The sequence below is a fragment of the Epinephelus fuscoguttatus genome, linkage group LG16, assembly GCF_011397635.1.
Source record: "Epinephelus fuscoguttatus linkage group LG16, E.fuscoguttatus.final_Chr_v1".
Lineage (NCBI taxonomy): Eukaryota > Metazoa > Chordata > Actinopteri > Perciformes > Serranidae > Epinephelus > Epinephelus fuscoguttatus.
In genome coordinates, this window is record NC_064767.1 from 23,513,569 (window position 1) to 23,535,786 (window position 22,218).

The window sequence follows — 22,218 nt, forward strand, 5'->3', positions numbered from 1 at the left end:
GCAAACGGTAAACGAAGGTGAAGGTGCCCTCAGGCACGAGTACTGATCACTGTAAAGGCACTCTGTAAAGAGGAAAGGAGGAAGCATTAATGACAGCTAATGATACATACTGTCATACACACTACAAGCATGAACACACACACACACGCACACAGTTGCTGACAATCCATTACAAGCCTGCATATGTGCAACAGCTGCAACTGGCACATTTGAGTGAGTATTTGTGCATGCAAGGAAATCTTGTTTTCCTCCCCAGAGACTCACTGACATTACGGAGAATCCGTATCAGGATTTAAAGGGAATCCTGAATAAATACTTGCTGCATTCATAACAGCAGGTGTCGGATTTGTTTTTTCTGTGCGCATGTGCTGATGAATGTAACTTTTAAAATCACAATCGCCATTTTTTTTCTATTTTACCTTCACCATTTTTTTTCATGGCACATTTGTTGTGTTTGTCCTTCTTTATCCAAAAATTCTGCCACTGCTGCAGCCAGATCCAACCATATTTACAATATTGTGCAGTCAAATTTCATATGATCATAGGAACGTTTTGAGCAACGTCTCAGCAAAGCTAACATGGAAACATTTTTTGAGATTCAACATCAACAAAAAAACAGTTATCATTGCTGAAAACTGCCAAAAATACAAAAACCAAAAACTGCAGAAATTCACTTCAAAATATAACAAAATAATAGGTGTGTCTCAAAACACATACTTCCGTTAGTATACTTCTATGTAGTATACTATGTGCACTATGTACTTACTTACTTGCGTAGTGCGCAAATTTCGACAGGGTAGTGTTGTCTCAAACCAAATGACGACCGCAAATTAGCTAGTTAGCAAACTAGCATTAGCATTTGCGTTATCGTTCGTGGTACCAAATCATTACAGACTGCTATATTAACCCAATAAACATACTGCTGGCTTATACCCGACAACAGTATAGTGGTGCTTAGAGCAAAAAACACGTGAATTTGAACAATGCAGCGACGTTCACGGTCACACAAGCCTCGGTCGCTATTTCCAGTTTGAAAAGTGGTCCTTCCCCTTCCGCTACGTAGCCAAGATGGCAACCATTGAGGGCGAGAAGTGTCCATAGTTCCACTCTCAACTTCTTGTCTGTTTTGATTGCACCATCTGGGTACTCATCGCGCACTGCATTTTTCCATACTTCTCAGTGTGAACACACTTATGCACATGCACTCAAAATAATAAGTGTAAGTACAGAATTACGCGATTTGAGACACAGCAAATGTTAAGTTTTTTGAAAAATGCTTGCAAGTTACACTTTTCATTCATGGTGAATTATTTTGGAATCGTTCCACTTGCTGACGTTTGCATAACAACTACTAAAAGCAACTGTCTATGAGAATTCATCGTTTTCAGGCAGAGCTTTTCTTGACCAGCCCAATTCAGCAACCCAAAATAATGTTTCAATAAGGTGCTAGGCCACCACAAACTGCAAGAAAGCTCCAGTGCTTCTTGACATCTATTGCACAAGTCTCTGAAACTCTTCTGAACTGATAAACATAAGTTCTCCAAGAGATGTTGCCTCATTTGGGGGCTTGATGACAGTGGTGAGGAGTGCTGTCAAACACGGCCATCCAGAATCTACAATAGGTGTTCAAGATAGTGAAGGCCATAGTATGTGACATGTCACATTATTTTCATACTAATCAAACCAATCGGTGACCTCTCTTGCTCTGTATGGAAGCATTTGCAATCGTCATGTTTATCTGTATCTTCACACAGCTCTCCCTCTCTTATCGCTCTATTCACAAGTCACGATTGGTATCACACAATTCTCGAGACTATAGCAATGGTTTTAAACTGAAAGGCTTTTAGAGTTCACGCAAAAACAGATGGAAGCACTCATTTCCTGGCCACCTTTGAAACAGTGGAGAAATCTGTTTCCTACTGCTGGTGTGGGACTGCTTCCCAGCATCTGCTGCAATCGGGAAAGAAGGGTGGTGCTGCCGGAGCGAGAGAGGAGAGGCTACAGAGCATGAGTCAGGGGTGGGACAGAGACGCACTGGATGATCTCATGGTAAGAGGAGCTAAGCAAAGCTGTGGAATGAGATTCAGTCATGCTGCTCTTCCTATCACCATGACAGCATATACGTAAATACAACATTTGAATTACAACAGTGAGCAGGCATCACACTCAGACGCACATTCAATGCTGACGCATGGGAGTGCGTTAAAGTTATATTTCAATTAATTACATATATTCCAGAGGGACAGGGCATGTATATATCGAAATGATGAATGTAACACGAATATGTGACTAAAACACAGACATATTTCTGTAGCTACAGACCGATGGAGCAGTAAAAAGCTCTCTGAGAGCTCTGCTGGTTTGGATTACACCGCCCATTTTCAATGAAGTCTATTGATTAGATCAATAAGGGCTTGGCCACAACAACAATATTATGGTTTAGCATAAGTGCGGTGCATTTACTGTAGAAGGTTTTCGTTTTCTAACATTTTGTTTTTCATATAAAATCTTGACAAACTGATGGACCATAACAGCAAAACAACATCTCAGATGTAAAGTGACCTGAGGAAACATCTACTGTGGGGAAACCCTGTAAATTAAAACCACGAGCAGCTGCTGCTAAACGTTATTGTGAAATAAGGCAGCACCAAGTGGAGCTGGAGTTGGATCAAAAAAAATCTAAGGCGCTTAATTATTCATTAGCACTTAGGATTCTGGCTGTGGTAGCTGTGAATTGACCCTTAATAATTAGATAGCCTTGTGATTATTATATCTAAATATTTGTTTACAGACTTGCTAAACCATATCGTTCCATTTGTCCAGCTATCAAATAAATAATATACCAAGCCCAATTTTTTTTTCTGATAATCTCTTCATGAGGAAATAAAAATATAATGCCACGTGCTTTAAATAAAAACTGTTTAATTACAGTGAAAAATCATTGGTTGGCTGTGTTATTTACTACCAGGGTGTCTACAGGTGACAAGACAGTAATATCTAATGTTTTTAAGACCTTTTCAAGATCATTTAAACCAAATTCAAGACTGACTTTTGGACAAATTATGATTTATTCAAGCATTAAAGTTAAATATAAAGGTAAGTATATATGTAATCCTCTACGGAGGTAAGTTTTATGTAGGAATATGATTACTGTGAGTGTGTAAAATTAATCTACATCTGCCAAAAGGAAAATGCAGTGAAGTAAAAAGACAGTATTAGGTTCAATAAGATTTTTCACATCAGACATGGAGCTTCATGCAGAAGAACTTGACTCATTTTGACAAAAACAAATTAAAATATGGACAAATGTAATTATTTTGTGGCAAATAAGACATCACAAATTCTAATTTAAGACTATCAAATGACATTTTTTAAGATTATTTTGGGCATTTTGCTTTTATTAGATAGGACAGCATTTAGAGTGAAAGAGGGTGAAAGTAGGGATGACATGCAGCAAAGGGTAGCAGATTAGAATCAAACCTGTGGCCAATGCAGCAAGAACATTGCCTTTGTACATGGGGCGCCTGTTATACCAATTTAACTCCTATTAAATGACTTTTAAGGCCTCATATTTACAGAATGAACTTAACAAATTTCAAGACTTTTGATTTCATGTAATATGTTTGTGTATTTTCTCCTTTTAAGATGATTAACTGACCTGTAAAACTAAGTTTAATTTAAGCACCTTTCCTATTGTTTTGAACAGTGTAAATTGTTGGATTAGTGCTCCATTTTTGGGGCTCTAAACTGTGCATGTAAAATATTCAGTGTGGAATGTTAATCCGCGGGCTGAGGTGGGTGGGCAGAGACCACTTTCAAAGTGAGGCTCCTTGACATTGAATGAAAAGGTGAAAAAAAGGAGTGTCACTACCATCAAACTGACACATGAACAAGTCTCTGGAACTTGGGTGCTGCTCTCGTAAAAACAAAGTGTCTTTTGTGCGGTTGCAGACCGTCTCCATAGAGGCAGCCTGCTGTGTGTGTGGGCCGCTGGGCCATTTGAATGTGATGAGTGGGCTGTCGACATAGAGCAGAGGGGTTGGGCTGGGCACGGCCCAGGAGGATGGACAAAGGCAGTGACTGTGCAAAAAACCACAATGCTCTCTCACTCCATGTTGTGTTTGATAACGCAAGATGATACAAGTGTGGGAGGTTGATTTGAATAATTATACCTGTCCTTCATGTATCTACAGAAATCCTGCTTGTCATGAGAGATTAAGTCATAATGCAGACTGCAATGACCACACCCATCTCATCCTAAAGACTGGCTCTGTGCTGGCTGTGTATGGCTGTCTGTCATGTGATGCTTCTTAAAGAAATAAAACAGTCAATAGGTTGTATATACGTCTATGAGTTACTTATATTCATGTCTGTCTTTTTTTTAAGGAAGATTACTTAACAGCACTCAGATAAAAGGATATAAATCAAACCTTTTTATCATATTATGCTCAGAAAATGAGTTTCATGAATGTTTTAATGTTAATGTTACTGAGCAGAAACATATTTTTGGGTGTCTATTAAGCATGAGACAGTATGGAAATTAAAAATTGTGATTCATGTTGTATCAATAATCATCCAAATATGCTCTCAAACTCTTAAAATGACATTAAAACATACTGGAATCACTTTAAAACTTACATTTTGTTAAGACACAAATATTTTTATTGCATCACAGATATAAAACATCTTTTTTTTAATGAGCATCCTTTTAAGTGAAAAACAAACTACCTAAAAAAACAACAACAGGCCTTTCATGTATTTAAAATAGCATTATATCTTTTGATGAAATATGCCTGTGCTGATTAAGATCTTTTGTGTTTTTTGTGCTTGGTGTGTATGCAGCCTGTTTGGCAGTGTCTCTATTATCGTTGGTTGCCTGGCAGTCTCTTTGGAAGCTGCTGGACATGATGTTCACGATTATTCCCATGATAGAAATTCAACACAATCAACTTTTTGTGAGTGTTTTTTATGGCGGTTCATGTTTAATTCATATATTGTCCCATCCCTAGTGAATATTTCATGGGCTGCAGTGTCCTTACACAGACATAGCTTTAGCTAGTGCAATGTACAATACATTTTATTTAAATGTTTTTATCATAGCAGTCCTTCTTAAGATCAGTTTTGGACACAATTTTCAAGAAAAATGAAAGAAAAAATATTAAAATAATTTGTTTCTCCAGCTTGAATTAAAATATTTTGGGGTATTATTTGCAGAGATGTGTTTACATGGGTTCATCTCTATAAATGTGTCATACTTAAATATGATGAACCAATTCACACCATATGGCATCTTAAAAACAAAATGAACTGCAAGAAGAGCTGACCGAACCAAATATCTAATCCGTTCAATCTGTCTTGATGTCAGAGGATGATCAACTGTTGATAAACTCAGTGGCCCTTCATGCTGATGGCTGACCGAGCAGGCTCTGCTGGAACACTGTGATCCCACACGGCCGCTGCCCACTGCCATTAACTGTTGTGCGCGTCTAAGAAACCGTGTCTTTAACTCATTCCTCGAGTTTACACTCTTTTGTAAAGCCTGCATTGAATTACAGCAAATCCTCTGTTAAGTGTACTATTTACTCTAATGCCTAATTAGCGTGGCATTCTTACAGCTAGAGTGACAAGAACAACATGCATGCTCCCAGTCAATGGTACTATTTATGCTTAGTCACCAAAATTCCTGAACTCACATTTCTGACCAACGCGGTTCAGAACTTCATCCAGCATTTCTGTGGTTTTCCCAATTTACTTATGTCGGTTAGAGGTCACCAAAGGTCACAGTGGTGGTGTTACTCACTCCCCACAATGGAGCCTGGACATATTCTTCCTACAGTGACTGTGTTTTCTCTCAAACTGTCAGCTGACATTACCTCAGAGGTGCTTGATGACTGAAATACATCAAGTGACAAGCTCCCAACACAGACACAGACAATAACAATAAGCTACAGTCCATTTGCTATCAAAGGTAAATGCATATGAAAATGATCCAATGCAACATCTTGATTTGGCAAGACAAAGACAGTCCTGTTTCGCACTTTATAACTGGGCCACTGGCTGTTTGCTTGTGTTTGTTTGGTTACTGTTGATGATTCTGTTACGAAAATGTCTCCCTGTGATTCTCTACGTATCACATGGACTGAAGCTCGGGGCTCTAGGTGATCCTGTTAACTGCAAATAAAACTAAAGTGACAATAACAACAGTGATTTTTCCAGCACTTAGCCAGCGCCCTACTGACAAACATCACGGCTGTGAAGAAGCAAACAAACTTTTTTTTGTATTACGTTAAGAACTAAGCTGTTTTAAGAAAGTAGAAGATGTACACAGATGTGAACATACTTTTCTGAGCCTTAATTAATCAGATATACTCAAATACACTGCATACCAATAACTTCTACAGACTACGATTTAACCTTCTAAAGCTGTCCTCTCCCATGATATGATTTTTGTTTGTTTTTGTAAATCTTAATGCATAAATCGTCATCTCACTCATCCATTCTCACACAAACAGCCTGCAACTTTGCAAATGAGCTATGAACTGGTTAACATCGCTCCTTAACTGACCTCTAGTAAATAAATGTTGATACATTCTTTCTGCCTTAATGGTCAAAGCTGGAATGTTATTCCTGCCGTGAAAGGACTGATGTACACAAAGCTGATGGAAACAGGGGGTTGGAGGTGAATTTGCTGGAAGTAATGATTAGCTGATCTCCAGTTTCTACCATGATCACTCATTCATGAGTGGAGTATTGACGAGCAAGAGAAAAAGACATTACATGGAGTCAGGTTTGCTTCTGAGTAACAGAAAAAAAATCAGTAGCATTATTACGAGGCTGCAATGCTTCCATAAACTTCAAAATTTGTTGTTGAAATTATCAAATGAAATACAAAACAAAGCCTTACCCTTCTTTGAAAAGTCCATTATTCAACTGTCAGGGAATCAAATATCCCCAAAACTCAATATATAGCATGTAAAAACTGATCAGTTAGTGATAGAAGCTCATTGTGAGTCACAGCTCCTCTGCCTGAAGACAACAGCTACAGATTCCTAATGATGCTACATCATATGATCCTGTTAGAGCCCAATCAGGGAGTTTAAGCCTTATACCACAGCTGACTGGCCCTGCTGGCTACAATGCTCCGACAGCTGAGAGAACACGCTCGCGGCAGAGCATTCAGCACAATACTGCACAGTTTATGCCATTTATTGTTTTACTTTGGTTTCTATTGTGGAGACATGGGAGTTAAAACCGCTGCTGTCAGTTTGTATTCAGCCCCAGTGGATCTCCACAGGCCTGGCCTCAGAGTGCATGTGAATGATTTTTTTTGTCAGCGAGCTCTAGCTGTCAGAGGGACGCTGAATAACGTGGACCTCGTATGTGTGATGGATTTGGTATAATTAATGAGATGTATGGACCTAAAAGGAGCAGCAATGTGAAGTGACATGAGCTATGAGCTAACGCCTCACCCTGCTATGTCATTGTCCTGCCTGCCTTGAGACCACATAGGTCAGCTGAGGAGTGTTCAGTCAATGATATTCACCCTAAAAATACACAAATAGATCATTTATATTATGACAGCATGATTTACTCAACAACAGACTTGATTTCTCTATGTCAACCTCTCAATTTGAGGACAAAGAAAGCTGTAATTATCTGGTCTGACAGACATATTTCAAGCTCGGTATTTCCATATAACTGCTCAACAGGAGAAACAATCCTCTCATCTAATAAGATCATAAAAAAAATCATAATAAAGCCTTTGTCCTGGCTACTAAAATGCAGCCTAATTGTGATGTCATGCAGGAAATATTCCCACTTTTCCACTGCAGGGATAAAGACACTAAGACCAGCCAGTCACCACAGAGAGAGTGGGGGCAGGCTGACAGTCACTGAGCTGTCAAACAAAACCCAGGCAATTCCTCCAACGTCCCAACAGCCTAAACAAGATCCAATCAGCATCAATCCTACCTTTGTATTTTTCCAAAACATCCTCATAGGCTTGGAGGTATTCCTGTTCGTCCGAGAGACCATAACCCTGCGGTACGTACTGAGCCATAACCCGGGCTCCACAAACTGGACATTCACCAGCAGCGGACAGGGACACAGCGTGTGTCAGTGTGTGTGTGTGTGTATGTGAATGTGTGTGTGTGTTTGTGTGCATGTGTATGTGCTGAGGACTCAAGAGTGATCGGCGCTGTTGTTGCACTGAAGGAAACGCCCTACATCCCTCCCTTGTCTGCGCTCTGTCCAATAGGCGACACTTCCTCCCTGGAGTTCACCAGATTGATAGGAAGGACTGCCGGACGCGCTGCGCTGCAAAAAATGTCTGACTTATAAACTCCATTGAGCCAATATAAGTCTTAAATGTCCTTAAAATAAAAATTGAATCCTAGTCTCTTAACACAAGAGGCTAAATCTCCAAAAGTCTAACCCAATTACGCACGAAATCGCATGAGTGCGTAAATAAGGTGTCCAAACCAGACTGAATGAGCGCCTACTTTTTACAGTGTGTAATAATAAACGCTTTTCCTTGTCAGGCGTCTCTGTACCGGCTCGTAACATGGACCACGATCTTTTTCATTGTACTCCACCTGCCAGAGACTTCAGACAACTTTGGCAGATTTACAAGACCACTGTTTGATATTATATCTGTGTCTCTGCTCACAGAGGCCCATCAGCTGCCACCGATGTCACACAGATAACAGTAAGGTGCCAAACTGCGCCCACAACACCCCCCTTATCGATTTTACAACATCAAATAGAGTCAAAGTCTCATTATAACACAGTTAAGTGCTGTAAAACTTCAGTCATCCAAGCATTTTATCAAAAGTGAAACAAACTTAAATTCCAAGTCAGAAGGATTTATGTGATTTCATCTGCTTAATTCTACCAACCTGACTTTTATTATCAACTTTTTGGGAATATTTTAACACATTAATAAACAATGTTAGCCAACAAATGACAAAGCAAAGTAAAGACAGTAAATAATAAATCCAGATTATAATCAGACACCGTGCGCAATGTTAATTATTGACTAATGTTGTGATAATGCATTTTTAATGTATTCAAATGGGTGTTTACGCACTGATTTGATGAAAAACAAAAACAAATAAGAGCTACTTTTAAAATATATCATATCCAAAATGAAAGCAAAACCAAAATACTGTCACATGTGCCACAAATGTAGACCCTATATTCCTAAATAAAACTGTGGATATGCTATAGGGGGAGATATATCTTAACAAGTGCTATAATCTCATGCAGCCAGCTTGTGCACCGTATATCACCCCATATTCGCTCATTGTTTTTCTCGTCACGGCGCATTACCATGTGATAACCGGACAACAAGGAGACTGCCCCTTACCTGCGATCCTGAGCACGGCTCTCTCCGCCGGATCCAGCACGGATCCTCCCTGAATTTTCCTCTTGGATCGCTCATGCCTGGGTAGATTCCAGGGTAATGTGTCCCCGGGTGCAGGTGATGCCGACCCAGATTTCGCACTGTAATCATCCTCGTCTGAGAAATCCGCCGAGGAAGACATGGAGCAGTGCAGGGAAGGGTTCCCCGAACTAGAGCTCTGTGAGACAAAAGAAAACGGGGATAAGGAAAAGGAACAATGCTTGTCTTGGTTACACACACACACACACACACACACACACACACACACACACAGCTAAAATGATTAAGAGCACAGCGCAGAAATAACACGCAACATATCTCTTTCTTTCTCACCATCGCGGGTCAAAGTGCGTAATGCGAGCACAGGTGTGAGGACGCCGCCGACTCGCAATAATCCATAACAATAAAAAGATTGAACCAAATGAAGGCAATGTGAAATCAATAGTATCTGGCTCCCCCGCCAGGTCAACAACAAGACTTACCACTGTATACATGGAGAGCTGTCAGCTGGAAGAAAAAGAATAACAATCCTATTTGCGCGTTATTAGCCTCCCACCCTTCAGTCACACATTTTGTGCGTCAATTCCAAAAAGGAGGGTGCCACGCCCTTTGAGGGATGCTCCGGCCACGAGTTCGTCTCCTTATCTGAGCATTAAGGATGTGAGGTGATGTCAGATCTCCAGAGGGCTGAGCGGATGGTACGCTGTGTGCAGTCGAGGCAGAGCTGGACTGTGATGGGAGAGCAGACTGCATGTGTCTCCGCGTCATACCCGGTAGCCAACAACAGCAGCTACCAACAGCGACGGCGGTGTTAGAGCGCCATCCCTGCACAAAAGGTGCTGGGTGGCTACAAATACATCAAACGCGGGGGTAATGAGAGGACAAGGGCTGCCACACTTTCTCGTGGCGGGGGCTTCACAACAGATGTACACAATACCCACTGAGAGTAGACTGCTGAGTGGACCTTGGATGCAATTACATAACTGACCGTAGATGGGTTTTATCCACATAGGGTGCAGTGAAAGCATCCACATATGTTGAGCTAATTACCTGAGAGGATGGGGAGGACCATGGGAGCACAAAAAAGGATTAAACCGAGTTTAAATAGGTTTAACCAGGTTTAAATTTAAACCAATATAACCAAAATCAAATAAGAAAACTCTTAATGCCATTAAACGCATCCTTGTGGGGATTATATCAGATTAGTTATTCTTTCTTGAATCTTTGATGTCTTCTTTCTAACTTGCTGCAACACAATCCCAATACAGAAAATTAGGAGTGACTGACTTTCTGTTGCAATGTCCTGCTGCACCCTGACACACCTGGGATTGAGCAACAGAACAAATGCAGGTAAACACATGGAGGAAAAGGGTGAGGCACAAAATACCTGTATAATGACGCTTCATTTGATTAATGATAAAAGAGTATTTAAAGGGCAAATGCAACATAATACAGACTGCTATGATCCTGAAAGGTAAGTAGGGGAGACCGGGTGTGGTTGTAACACTTTTTGTCTTAGCACCTGTAACTTTTTGTATAAGGGCTCTCAAATTTGACCCAAATTACCCTTATCTGTCTACTACAAATAGCAATGTTTCCAACTTCTTCAATTAATTGCTCTCAAATACAAGGAGTGTTTAAGACAGGAATGCCATGCTATTATTGGCAGTGGAGGTCAAAACAGTGCCCAATTGATGTGTAAAAGGAACAGCCAGCAGGATGGACCCATAGAAGGGACAGGTGTGATGTTTTCACGATGTATTATGTGTAACCTACTCCCTGGAGATTTAAAAAGCAGATAATAGCAGTTAGCAGCTAACTAAAAGAACTAAAAGTAGAACATCAGCCAAAAACATTGCACATTGGGGAAAACAGTGATGTCTGGGAGCTCATTACCCTCTGAGAGGATGAGCTCAGCCGCCATATAACAGAGACGGTAAAATGATTGCTATTGCCATGTTAGTGCCATTGTTAGTGTTTAGAAAGCACTGCAGACACCCATGTTGTGTGTCACACTAGAGGCCAACGCTGTTGTGTTACACATCACGCCTATCACGCCTTTGTTGCTTGCGTGATGCCAGCATGATACCTAAAATCACACAACTGAGATGGCATGATGCTGCTGTTGCTTGGTTCTGTGTAAAGATGCAAAGGCAGCATTAAGACAGAACTTCATAACGGCAATAAAGCATAATCTCTGTGTAAAAACCAGGTTAAGTTTAACTCTAAAACTGTATCAATCAGAATGTGGAATTTAAAATGACACACTTACAAAAAAAATATATATATAAAAAACTATTGCATACACTAATAACTATTTCCTACTAAGGTCTAAATCGCTAACCTGTCTGCTGCCAAAGTCAAGGAACCAATCAAGACATACTCTTGCTGGGCACTGACGACTTTTTGACAGCTCTGATAGCCCACACAGGGGCAGCTGTGTTGATTCAGTTCTTGCAGTATCTGCTCAGCGTCACATAGAGTATTCTTTGAGGACTGACCTTACTGTCTTTCCCTGCCTCACTTTATTTGATGACTGTAGAAGTTCAGTTTTCCACCAACTCCCTTGATGTGCTGAAAAAAGGAGTGAGATAGAAAGATAAAACATGTTTAGCTGCCACTGAGGTCAGCTGTGACACTTTTCAAAAAAAGTGTTACAACCCCACCCCTTTTGGCCATTGTTTAGCTAGCTGTAGCTGTATGGTCGTATGAAATGAGCAAAGGTGAAATACTTAACATTTTACCCAAAGATTAAAGAGTATACACTCTAATCTAAATGCATGTTACATAAGTCCATTGTGGTCACACAATAAATGTATTTAATGACTCATAGGTTCTCCCCTCTTGGTGAAAGTGGTCCTGTTAAAACCATACCCAGTCTCCCATACTAATGACCATTAAGGAATGACTCTGCAGGATTGTCTTGGTAAACCTTCATGAATGCAAAGATGGAAGACGAACTTAAAAGCTTCTGACAGTACAGAAAATCATTTCTATTTTTAAATGGTAGTAGTAGTGAAAATCTGTTCCCGATGCTCGGTCAGAGCTGATAAAAAGCAACATGCTGTTAATATAAGCAGCCTTTTCATCAGGATAAAAAGTGCAGAGCCGAAAGGGCAGCTTAGTGTTGCAGTTTTTATCAGCTAGAAAGCTTATTCATAATTCCTACCACTAAAAGTGAGAAAAACTACATGACTCAAGGAAAGTTAATGCTCCCTATTATGAAATAATTATTAATTGGGCTGCTATAGGAATAACTGTATGTTTCATATAAGGAGCAAACTGTACAGGGATAAGAAAAGCTGAAACATTAAAGGCCCTTCCTCCCCTCACTTCATACAGGGTTTATCCTCTCCAATAGGGGATGAACACAATTCTTTATTCTTTGTTAACACCTAGTATTCTTTGCTCAGGAGCTGTTACTGTTAAAAATGGACATAAGGGCATCATCGTCATCTATCTGAATATCATTGTCAGTAAAATCTGAAAACACAGTGGCTACAGGTTATCAGTGAAAAATAAAATGTGATCAAGCCCTGACAAAATACTTTAAATATGTGCAGTTCTTATTCAGTAAATGTCACATTAAAATATCACCTCCAGATGCATATATAAAATATTTCATTCATGACCAGATTCATCGGCGTTGCACACTGTGTTTTAGTGTTGAACATGAATTGAAAACAAGACTGCAACCACTCGACCTGCTGTGAATAGAATATGTGAAGTAGTCAGTGATTCCTTTCCACTAGTCAGGGTCATTCAAAGAGATTATAAGTTAAAAACACAGAATATGGTTTCACTGAGACAAGGCAAACACTCTGGATTATTCATTTTGCACAGTTTTGTGTAGGCTACACATGCTAATATATCATGAATGATGCATGGTGGACCAATCTAGGCCTGCGCTAGTATATGAAGGACTATTACATATTAAAGTCTCCTCACATACTGCACATCTTCGAGCTCTCATGAGTCCATACATTTTCAGGTTGCTATTCGTCTTGTGGTTAAAGTAATATGTGAAACTCCTCTGCCATTTGTATGATAAGAATAACAATATTGGCAGGCAGAGTATTGTTTATCTTTGCTCACTGCCACGTTAAGTATTTCACTTGCACAACAAATCAATACAATTTTAAACATTAAAGCTGTAGTTGGTAACTCTTACCAAATGCGAATCAAGATTGTGTTTCTATATTGCCTATTTCTCACCTCAAATGGTTTTCAGAAACATATTTTAGTGTTCTGTTTAGCTGTAAAATGAGAATGTTTGTGACCCAGCTGCCATACTGAAAATATTCAAACTGAAAATTAAGCACCGCCCACTGGCTGGAGCAAACTCTCTTATATTACAGCCAAACAGTACACTAAAATATGTCTCTGAAAACATCTGGGGTGATGAATAGGTAATGCAGTAACAGAAACTTGATTCATATTTGATCAGTATTGCCTAGTATGAGCGCAGTTCATTAGCAGCAATTGATATGACCTTATTATCAATTCCTCCTCAGCTCTGATTGGTTGTTTTAGTTCAGGTGCGGTATATTTTTTGTAAATGCCACCGGAAGCACTAGGAGGAAGCAAAGGAACATGCTTTTGTTCCACAGATTATCTGTCTCTATGTGTACTGCTGTCAGGATGCAATAAACGTTTCAGCAAATATGACAAAAAGGTACTTTTCATAAAAGTTACCAACTGTAGCTTTAAGTGGATTTTGTTTCACACATGGCAACAAAACATTTGGTTTAGAATCATCAGAAGTGACTTTAACACATTGACATAACTCTGGTCAAGTTGATATGTATGCTGTTTGCTCACAATGTCAATAACAAAAAGCCCAAAACGGCTGTTTTGTTACTGAGCCTGTTATCTACCCTGTTATCTACAGTGATGCAACACCACTAATGGAAGCAGCGAGTTGCAACACTTTCACACAGATCAATAATTTCCTCTGAACACAGTCAGTTCAAACATCACTGTCATGTCAAGTCTTGTCCTAAACTAGGACTTTATACAGCAGTAACAGCTACAGCCCTTACAGTAGAGAGAGAAGGATTTTTAATGTTCTGGACACAATAAATGACATTCAAAATGAAACACCCACAGATTTTGTGATTCTGTGAGTGTGGGATCAGGATTCTTTTCTCTGGAACAAGAAAAATATATTCTCAGATTAGAGCAGCAACACATACAGTAAACCTGACAAACCAAAGGGGGCCAGTGTGGTTATGTCTTATGTTCCCATAAGTACACAAGTCCTGCTGAGGCCCTGTGATTCCTCGGCTCTCTGTTCTCTGTTCCTGCACGTTTATACATTCACTTCCAGGAAGAAAATGATCAATACATGGGTCAGATGTTACACTGTCTGTTTCCACACATTACTTTTTAACAGCACCATCTGAAACAAACTGGTGCAGCAACTGAAGGATGGTGAGCACACTCCTGTTTGGAAGCAGAGCAGCTAATTCACGAGGAAACAAAGATACAGAAAGGATCACTGAAGGCCTTACTCTTGTTAACAAAGAGCTGAGCTGTTGATCCATATGAGGATATGTTCCCATGCCAACATAGTAAATTGTTAACAGACTTGAATGGATTAGAGAGGACCTGTACCAGCATGTCAACTTAGATCACTACAATAAGGCAACATGAAAAGATATAATTGAGTCTGTTCAAATAGAGGATTATCATTTGACATTCACACTGGAAATCGGTGATATATATATGTATATATATATATATATATATATATATATATATATATATATATGTATGATACACAGCTGACACATATTAATATATGTATATATATTTATATTAATAAATGATGCTATTATATATATATATATATATATATATACATATATATATATATATATATATATATATATATTACTTTCTTTTTTAATGCAAAGCTGCAACACCTTTAGAAACCTTTAGAGACATAACTAATTCTCCCAGTGGGATTAATTAAGTTGTTTTGAGTTTTAACTACAGTATGGTGTCTCACTTTGAATCTAAGCCAAATTTATAGTTTCATTTGGTAATGAACAAATATTTCTAATGACACAAACTTGTATTTGGCTTTAAAAGAAAATTAAAGCAAAATTAGATTACCTATTGCAGAAATGTTAAATTGTCCGTCCTAAATTAGTGTATACATGGAATCTGTCTTTAAAGGGACAGTGCAGCCCCAAATCAGAAATACATATCCTCTCATCTGTAGTGCTATTTATCAAGGGATATCAGAGGATGGTCCGAAAAAGAGAAAATATCCAGTAAGCATCAATTCTCTTGTCTGAGGTATGCAGAAGACCAACATGTCGAACTTGAGCTGGGCTACAGCAGCAGAAGACCACGCCAGGTGTCACTCCTGTCAGCTAGGAACAAGGCTACAATTCACACAGGCTCACCAAAACTGGACAATAGAAGATTGGAAAAACGTTGCTGGGTCTGATGAGTCTCGATTTCTGCTGTGACATTCAGAACGTAGGGTCAGAATTAGGCGTAAACAACATGAAAGCATGGATCCATCCTGCCTTGTATCAACGGTTCAGGCTGCTGGTGGTGGTGTAACGGTGTGGGGGAGATTTTCTTGGCACACTTTGGGCCCCTTAGTACCAACTGAGCATGGTTTGAACACCACAGCCTACCTGAGTATTGTTGCTGACCGCGTCCATCCCTTTATGGCCACAGTGTACCCATCTTCTGATGGTTACTTCCAGCAGCATAACGCACCATGTCACAAAGCTCTCAGATCTCAGTCCAATAGAGCACCTTTGGGATGTGGTGGAACGGGAGATTCACATCATGGACGTGCAGCCGACAAATCTGCAGCAACTGTGTGATGCTATCATGTCAATATGGACCAAAATCCCTGGGGAATGTTTCCACCATCTTGTTGAATCTACACCATGAGGAATTAAGGCAGTTATTAAGGCAAAAGGGGTCCAACCAGGTACTAGCAAGGTGTACCTCATAAAGTGGCCAGTGAGTGTATTTTCTTTCTACCGAACTACATCCACCAGCCGTATCGCCACGCAGAAAGAAGTGTGCATCTTCTCATGGAGGAGAGGCTCGTGCTTGTGACAGTGCAAGATGAAACATTAATGGTGTCATCCTTGACTGAGCTGTATTTGCTAGCTCAGTCGTGCTAGGTGAGCTAGTAGTAAATGCACACTTTCCTCTCCTTGGTGATGTGGTTGGTGGGTGGAGTTTTGTAGAAAGAAAATCGTTCCTACATGAAACTGCTCACAAAAAGGTCTGTGGATTATCTTGAGTAACCAGCTCATGATTTCTGGAAAGAGACATTGCTATTGAGTTTTTCAAATGTATTTTTGGCACTTTAAGCACCACAAGCCGAGTGCCATCTAGTGCCATTATATTGGAGAGAAGGCAGACATCTCTGCAGCCAATATCTCCAACACTCTGTAACTCAAACCAGAACAGTCTAGATTGATAAATAGCACTACAGGTAAGAATAAAAATATGTATTTTTTACCTGGGAGTGATCTCATCCTTTAAAACAAAACAAACAAACAGTGATTTCACTGTGTAGACAAACACTTGCCCTGCATCCTTGAGCAACCTACTGAATCCACCAGGTTCAAAGGCACACTGAGGTCCCTGTGGAGGGGAGCAAGCAAAAAATAGCATCAGTATTTTTCATGGGTACAGTTAAAAGGGGGATACCTACAGGTTTGCGTGTGGGGGTGACTTGTACAGACTGGTAAAATTCTGGCAGGACTCTCTTCTTTACTTTGCGTTTTCTCAGAGTCAACGATGACTCGGGTTCACTCTCAGGAATCTCGACCAGATTGGGCTTTTCCTCTGTCACTCGAGCATGTATGCTCCTTCTCGCGTGACGTGGACTGTGCCTGAAGCCCTGGGAAACATGAGCAAATGTCAGACTGGGAACAGATTATACTGTCAGCAGACATGGCAAGAGAAATTAACAGCTCTGAACATAATATGAATACTAATTGTGATTCGGGCTGGGGAGGCACTGTTGTAGTATATGACCTAGATTTCAGAGTCAGAAGTGTTAGAGGAAGATGAGTCAGCAACTCCAATCACGACAGGAAAAGGAAAAACAAACTATGCAATCTCACAGATTGACATATAGTTTTCCTTCACTGAACATTTTTGAAGGTAATGATGGGAGACTGTTCTTCAACATGTAGGCTCAGCAGCTGTCATGCTGTTGTGCCCTTGAACATGATACTGAATCCTGACCGGCTACAGTACTGAGCCGGTGGGGATTCATTGTCCTATGGTTCAATAACATAACCTACAAAGGAAGGTAACTATTTGAAACTTTTACATTTAGAACTTCAAAACCACAGAGATTCACATAATAACTTTAGCACAGTGAGTTTTATTTTTAGGTGTATTAAATGCAAATGCAATATACAGTAACAAAACTCAAAGGCCTACAGTGTATGGCACTTTCAATATCAATAAATAATGAGTTTGCTTAAAGTTAATTGAAATATGCCACATTACTTTTCACAAACCCCTTTTTAGATTGAATTAAATTACAGAAAATTTAAAAAATAAATGATACCCTGCAAGGAAGATCAATTATTGAAATACTTATGTTTACTAAGACAGCTTTTGCCATGATATATGTTTTTTTATTTGGAGGTGGTTGTGGTTTTAAGTTCTTTCCATGCATTTTAATAAGACTTCATTTTCCTAGTTTTATTTTGAAAGCAAAGTACGTAAAACGGAAACAGAGCGGCTGAATCTCTACTTAACACATTTTGGCATCAAACATGATGACATACTGTAAATAGCTTAGGCTATGTATCATAAAATAGTTTGCTTTTCTCCTGGCTTGCTTACACCTCAGATTTAACCTATGCCTTTCTGAGAACACTGCACAGATATTCAACTCTCCTCAAAGAATGAAACTGCAGAATCTCCTACATTATTTATTGATGGTAACACATGCGCATTGCGCACATCACGGTCCTTAAAATAGTCATGCAGTTAACTGTAAAAGTCCAAAGAAGCAGGCTTTTGGGTGAAGCATCTCTCGTATTATTCTGGAAGCTCATAACTGCATGAGGCGTTCACGTATCTAACTCCTGATGTCATTCTAGCTGTTTGATATCACAGGGGACTGAGTCAGGCTCATAATTAAAAAAGTTCATCCTACCTCTGATCGAAAATGATGTGACCGGAGGCCCACTATGGGACAGATAACAGATGTTAGTATGAGAACATTTACATTAAAGTATGACATGGCAGATACCAACTATAGACTGTTATATAATCAATAATAAATACAGATATTTTAAGCTACAAACTAATAACACCCTCTTCACAGTCAATATGAGTGCGCATATGTTGTCACCTACAGCCCATACTGCAGATATGGGTAGACTTTACAGCTTGCTATATGATATAAAACAGACTGAATACATCCAGAATATGCAGTTACAGACATGAGCTGTCAGGATGAGGAGATGCGGCTGGCCTGCGTTACTCACCGCGGCTCTTGGTGCGTCCGGAGAGCACTGATTTTATTGGATGTTTCCCATTACGGAGCCTGCGATGCCAGCAGCAGAAAAACAAAATAGTCGCTATAGTCCCGAGCAAAAGCAACAATAAGAGCAGCACACATTGGATACTGTACGGCCTTAACAGCACCAAAAACGCCGCAGCAATCATCATAAGGCGAGATGTAGGACAGATCCCGCAGCCTCAGACAGCAGGCTCCTCTCCTGCCGATGTGTCGCTGCTGCTGAGAGCTCAAGACGAGGAGAAAGACACTGACTGACATACGTGAAGCATCGCACACCACACCGCGTAAAGCGCACAGGTTCAAAGAAGACAGCCCAGACTATTGATATCATTATTGTAGGGTACAATGCATGACTCAGCAGAGACGCAAGTTTTATTTATTTATTTTTTTCTAACAGGGGCAGGGAGAGTCAGCAGATTCAGCTGAGCATCGCAGTAATCTGCTGCAGAGTCGGCTGACCAAACCATGATGCTGTCATACTATTAACTACTATTACAGACCTATGTGTTTCTGTGAAGCTCAACAGTACAGTGACACAGTTTATAGGGAACGTAATGTGCATTTCCATCCTATAATACACCAACAATGTTACTACAATATATCATTAGTAATGCAATATGTATGTCTGACATAATTCATTTTAAGTAGTGAAATGTACTCTGTTGTTCTAAAAGGCTCTGAAATGAGGCAGGTGCAATGAACAGATCCTTTTAGGATTAGAGCAAAAAATAGGAACCAACTCTAATCATAATCCAACATGGGTTATGTAATTTTTTGGGATGAACTGATGTCATTTAGAGCGTTTGTTTTTTCTTCAGTCAAATAAAAGACACAGGCAAGCAAAGTGTGACGAGAAAAACATTTTATTCATAGTATTAAAAAGACCAATTTTGCATCCAAACAAACAATCTGTAGGTATGTATGTTAACATGTGTCTACTAGGGGTGGGAATCACCAGAGACCCCACGATACAATATTATCAGGATACTTAAGTCGTGATACAATACTATTGCAATTTTAAACTTGTTACAATATGCTGAGTATTGCAGTATATACTACAATATATTGTGATTTATTACCTTGTTTCAGTGGCATATTATACCCAAACATAAACAGTTTTATGAATAAAATAAATTAACAGTCTGTTCATCTCAACTCAAAGCAACTAGTAATACTATTCTAGTAGGCTACCTAAAGTTTAATTTGTATTTGTAATATCAATAATTTAATTTTAAAAAATGTATACTTAGTGTCCGTCTAACAATACAATATTGCCACACAATAGATCTTGATACTACGCTATCTCGCTTTTTTCCCCCGCCCCTACCTAATATGCAACAGCCATACTGTTTGTGTCTGTGAATGTGTCTTTATATACAGTAAACCAATATACCATACATTGCATGTGTCAATATATATTTTACATGATGACAAAATAAATGATTGTCATGTATGTAGGGTTGCAACAATGCAACATTTTCACAGTACAACAACCGTCTCAGAAAATGTTGCAATTTCGCAGTTTCACAGTATGTCAGAATCATTATTATTATCAGTCAGAATGACCCTTTAAGAGGAAATGGAGGAGTTATTTTTGGTTGAAAGATACATTTTATTATTATAACTGAAACTTGAAACCATGTTTTAAGTATGTGTAAAAAGTCTTCCTTTTGGAAATGACTAAAATAAAGGTGGGATTCTCTGTCAAGTTACTTTTTTTCTCAAATATTGTGGGTAAGTAAATGTACATGGTGTGAAAACTGTTAACTTTCATATCAAGCTCTACAACCGGTATACTGCTACAACCATACATGTATGTTACCATACATTTAAACTACTGGAATGTTTATATCCTCCTTAGACACAGCATCCTCATATGAGGACATCACATTTTGGGTTTCCTGCACCTCATACTTCATTTTGCTCAACTTAGACCGGTTGTCCTCCTTTGAGGGGACCTTTATGATCAGTCTACAGCTGACACAAAAGTGGACAAGGTACAAAAGCTGATCAGATTTTATGGTTGAAATTAGTTTATTTGTGCTAAATAACTGTCTGTAGTTTGATATGGAATACACATTTGACAAATTTTAGCAACAAGCTAAAGTGCTGTTAATTAGGAAGTACTCATTTGAGGACTATGAAACTTAATTATCATCTCATTTGAGAACACTGGGACTTTATTATTGTACTATCCCATCATTTCACACAGTCCAAATAGGCGTGACTGTTCCCACAGATAAAAAGGACATTCATAGACTGGAGTACAGAGCAGAGAAAATATAATACAGAGCTTTTAGATATTTTGCATTATTTGCAATTTTGTTTTGCACAGCCATGTTCAGGCATTGAAATCAACAGTTGTAGATGTGGACAGTGACCTCTAACCCATTCAGTTACAAGACATTAAACAATTATTGCATTGTTTGTAATTTTGTTTTTGCACGACAGTGGTCAAGTATTTAAATTAACAGTTTTTTTTTACTTTATTACACACTTGACTATTAAAAATAAACCCAGTGTCCCCATATGAGGACATCCTTTTTTCCAAAAACTTTCTCCTGTTCAAAGGCAATACTTAAATTTTTATACTTATCAGGTCCTACATTCCCAAATAGCTCTGAGAAATTAAAAATACATACCAAACAAAAGCTGGGGTCTCAGGAGGATATACCATACGTTGCCTTGTATAGTAGTATTAAATGTAATAAATAGATGTTATTGCTATTTATATATTTGCATACAAGCCATAACAAAATATGAATGATTCTCTATGTCAGCATATGGGTACCTGTATCTACCTGTTAAGTTTGTACTACATATGTTAATATATATCCATACAATTAACTGCCAAGAGTGGTGAGTTTTGAGTATGTCAATATATATATATATATGTCTATGTGACTGTAAAGAGACTTTAAGACTGTAAAACCTAATGAAAGAGACTTGGATTGGACACTGCGAATTACTTAAAGACATGAATGTTGTGTTTAAGGACTACAGTTGCACCATAAAAGTTATGCCCACACAATCACAATGTATTTATAAATAAACATTATTAAAATATTTTTGAACCTGCAGTTATTATTCCAGCATGACCACGCATCTATGTTGCGTTTAAATTACATGCAGTTTTCTGTTAATAGTGTACGGTAAGTACAGCTTTAAGTTATTCAGAGTGATAGTTTGCGATGGTTTCACACTTCAGCCCGGACAATGTATGACCAGACGGGCGGAGTTCTTCTCTTATTTGTTTTGTCTCAACGACCAGTAACCCCGC

General features: G+C 39.0%; 1 protein-coding gene across 4 annotated transcripts in view; it reads right to left on the reverse strand.

Moving 5' to 3' along the window:
• The window catches only part of dst (dystonin), a 132,630-nt gene extending 113,406 nt beyond the window's left edge, over positions 1-19,224 (reverse strand). For 2 of the 4 annotated variants that reach the window (XM_049600887.1, XM_049600886.1), the window contains exons 1-4: positions 18,904-19,224; positions 18,570-18,601; positions 17,103-17,291; positions 9,368-9,581 (exon numbers count right to left, since the gene is read on the reverse strand). In XM_049600887.1, coding sequence (XP_049456844.1) covers positions 9,368-9,581; positions 17,103-17,291; positions 18,570-18,601; positions 18,904-19,087 — 619 coding nt within the window. In that variant the 5' untranslated portion in view covers positions 19,088-19,224. Of the gene's footprint in view, positions 1-7,971; positions 8,170-9,367; positions 9,582-17,102; positions 17,292-18,569; positions 18,602-18,903 lie in introns of those variants that run through there. The other 2 variants (XM_049600889.1, XM_049600888.1) reach the window with 2 other exon arrangements.
• Between the last annotated feature and the right edge of the window lie 2,994 nt (positions 19,225-22,218).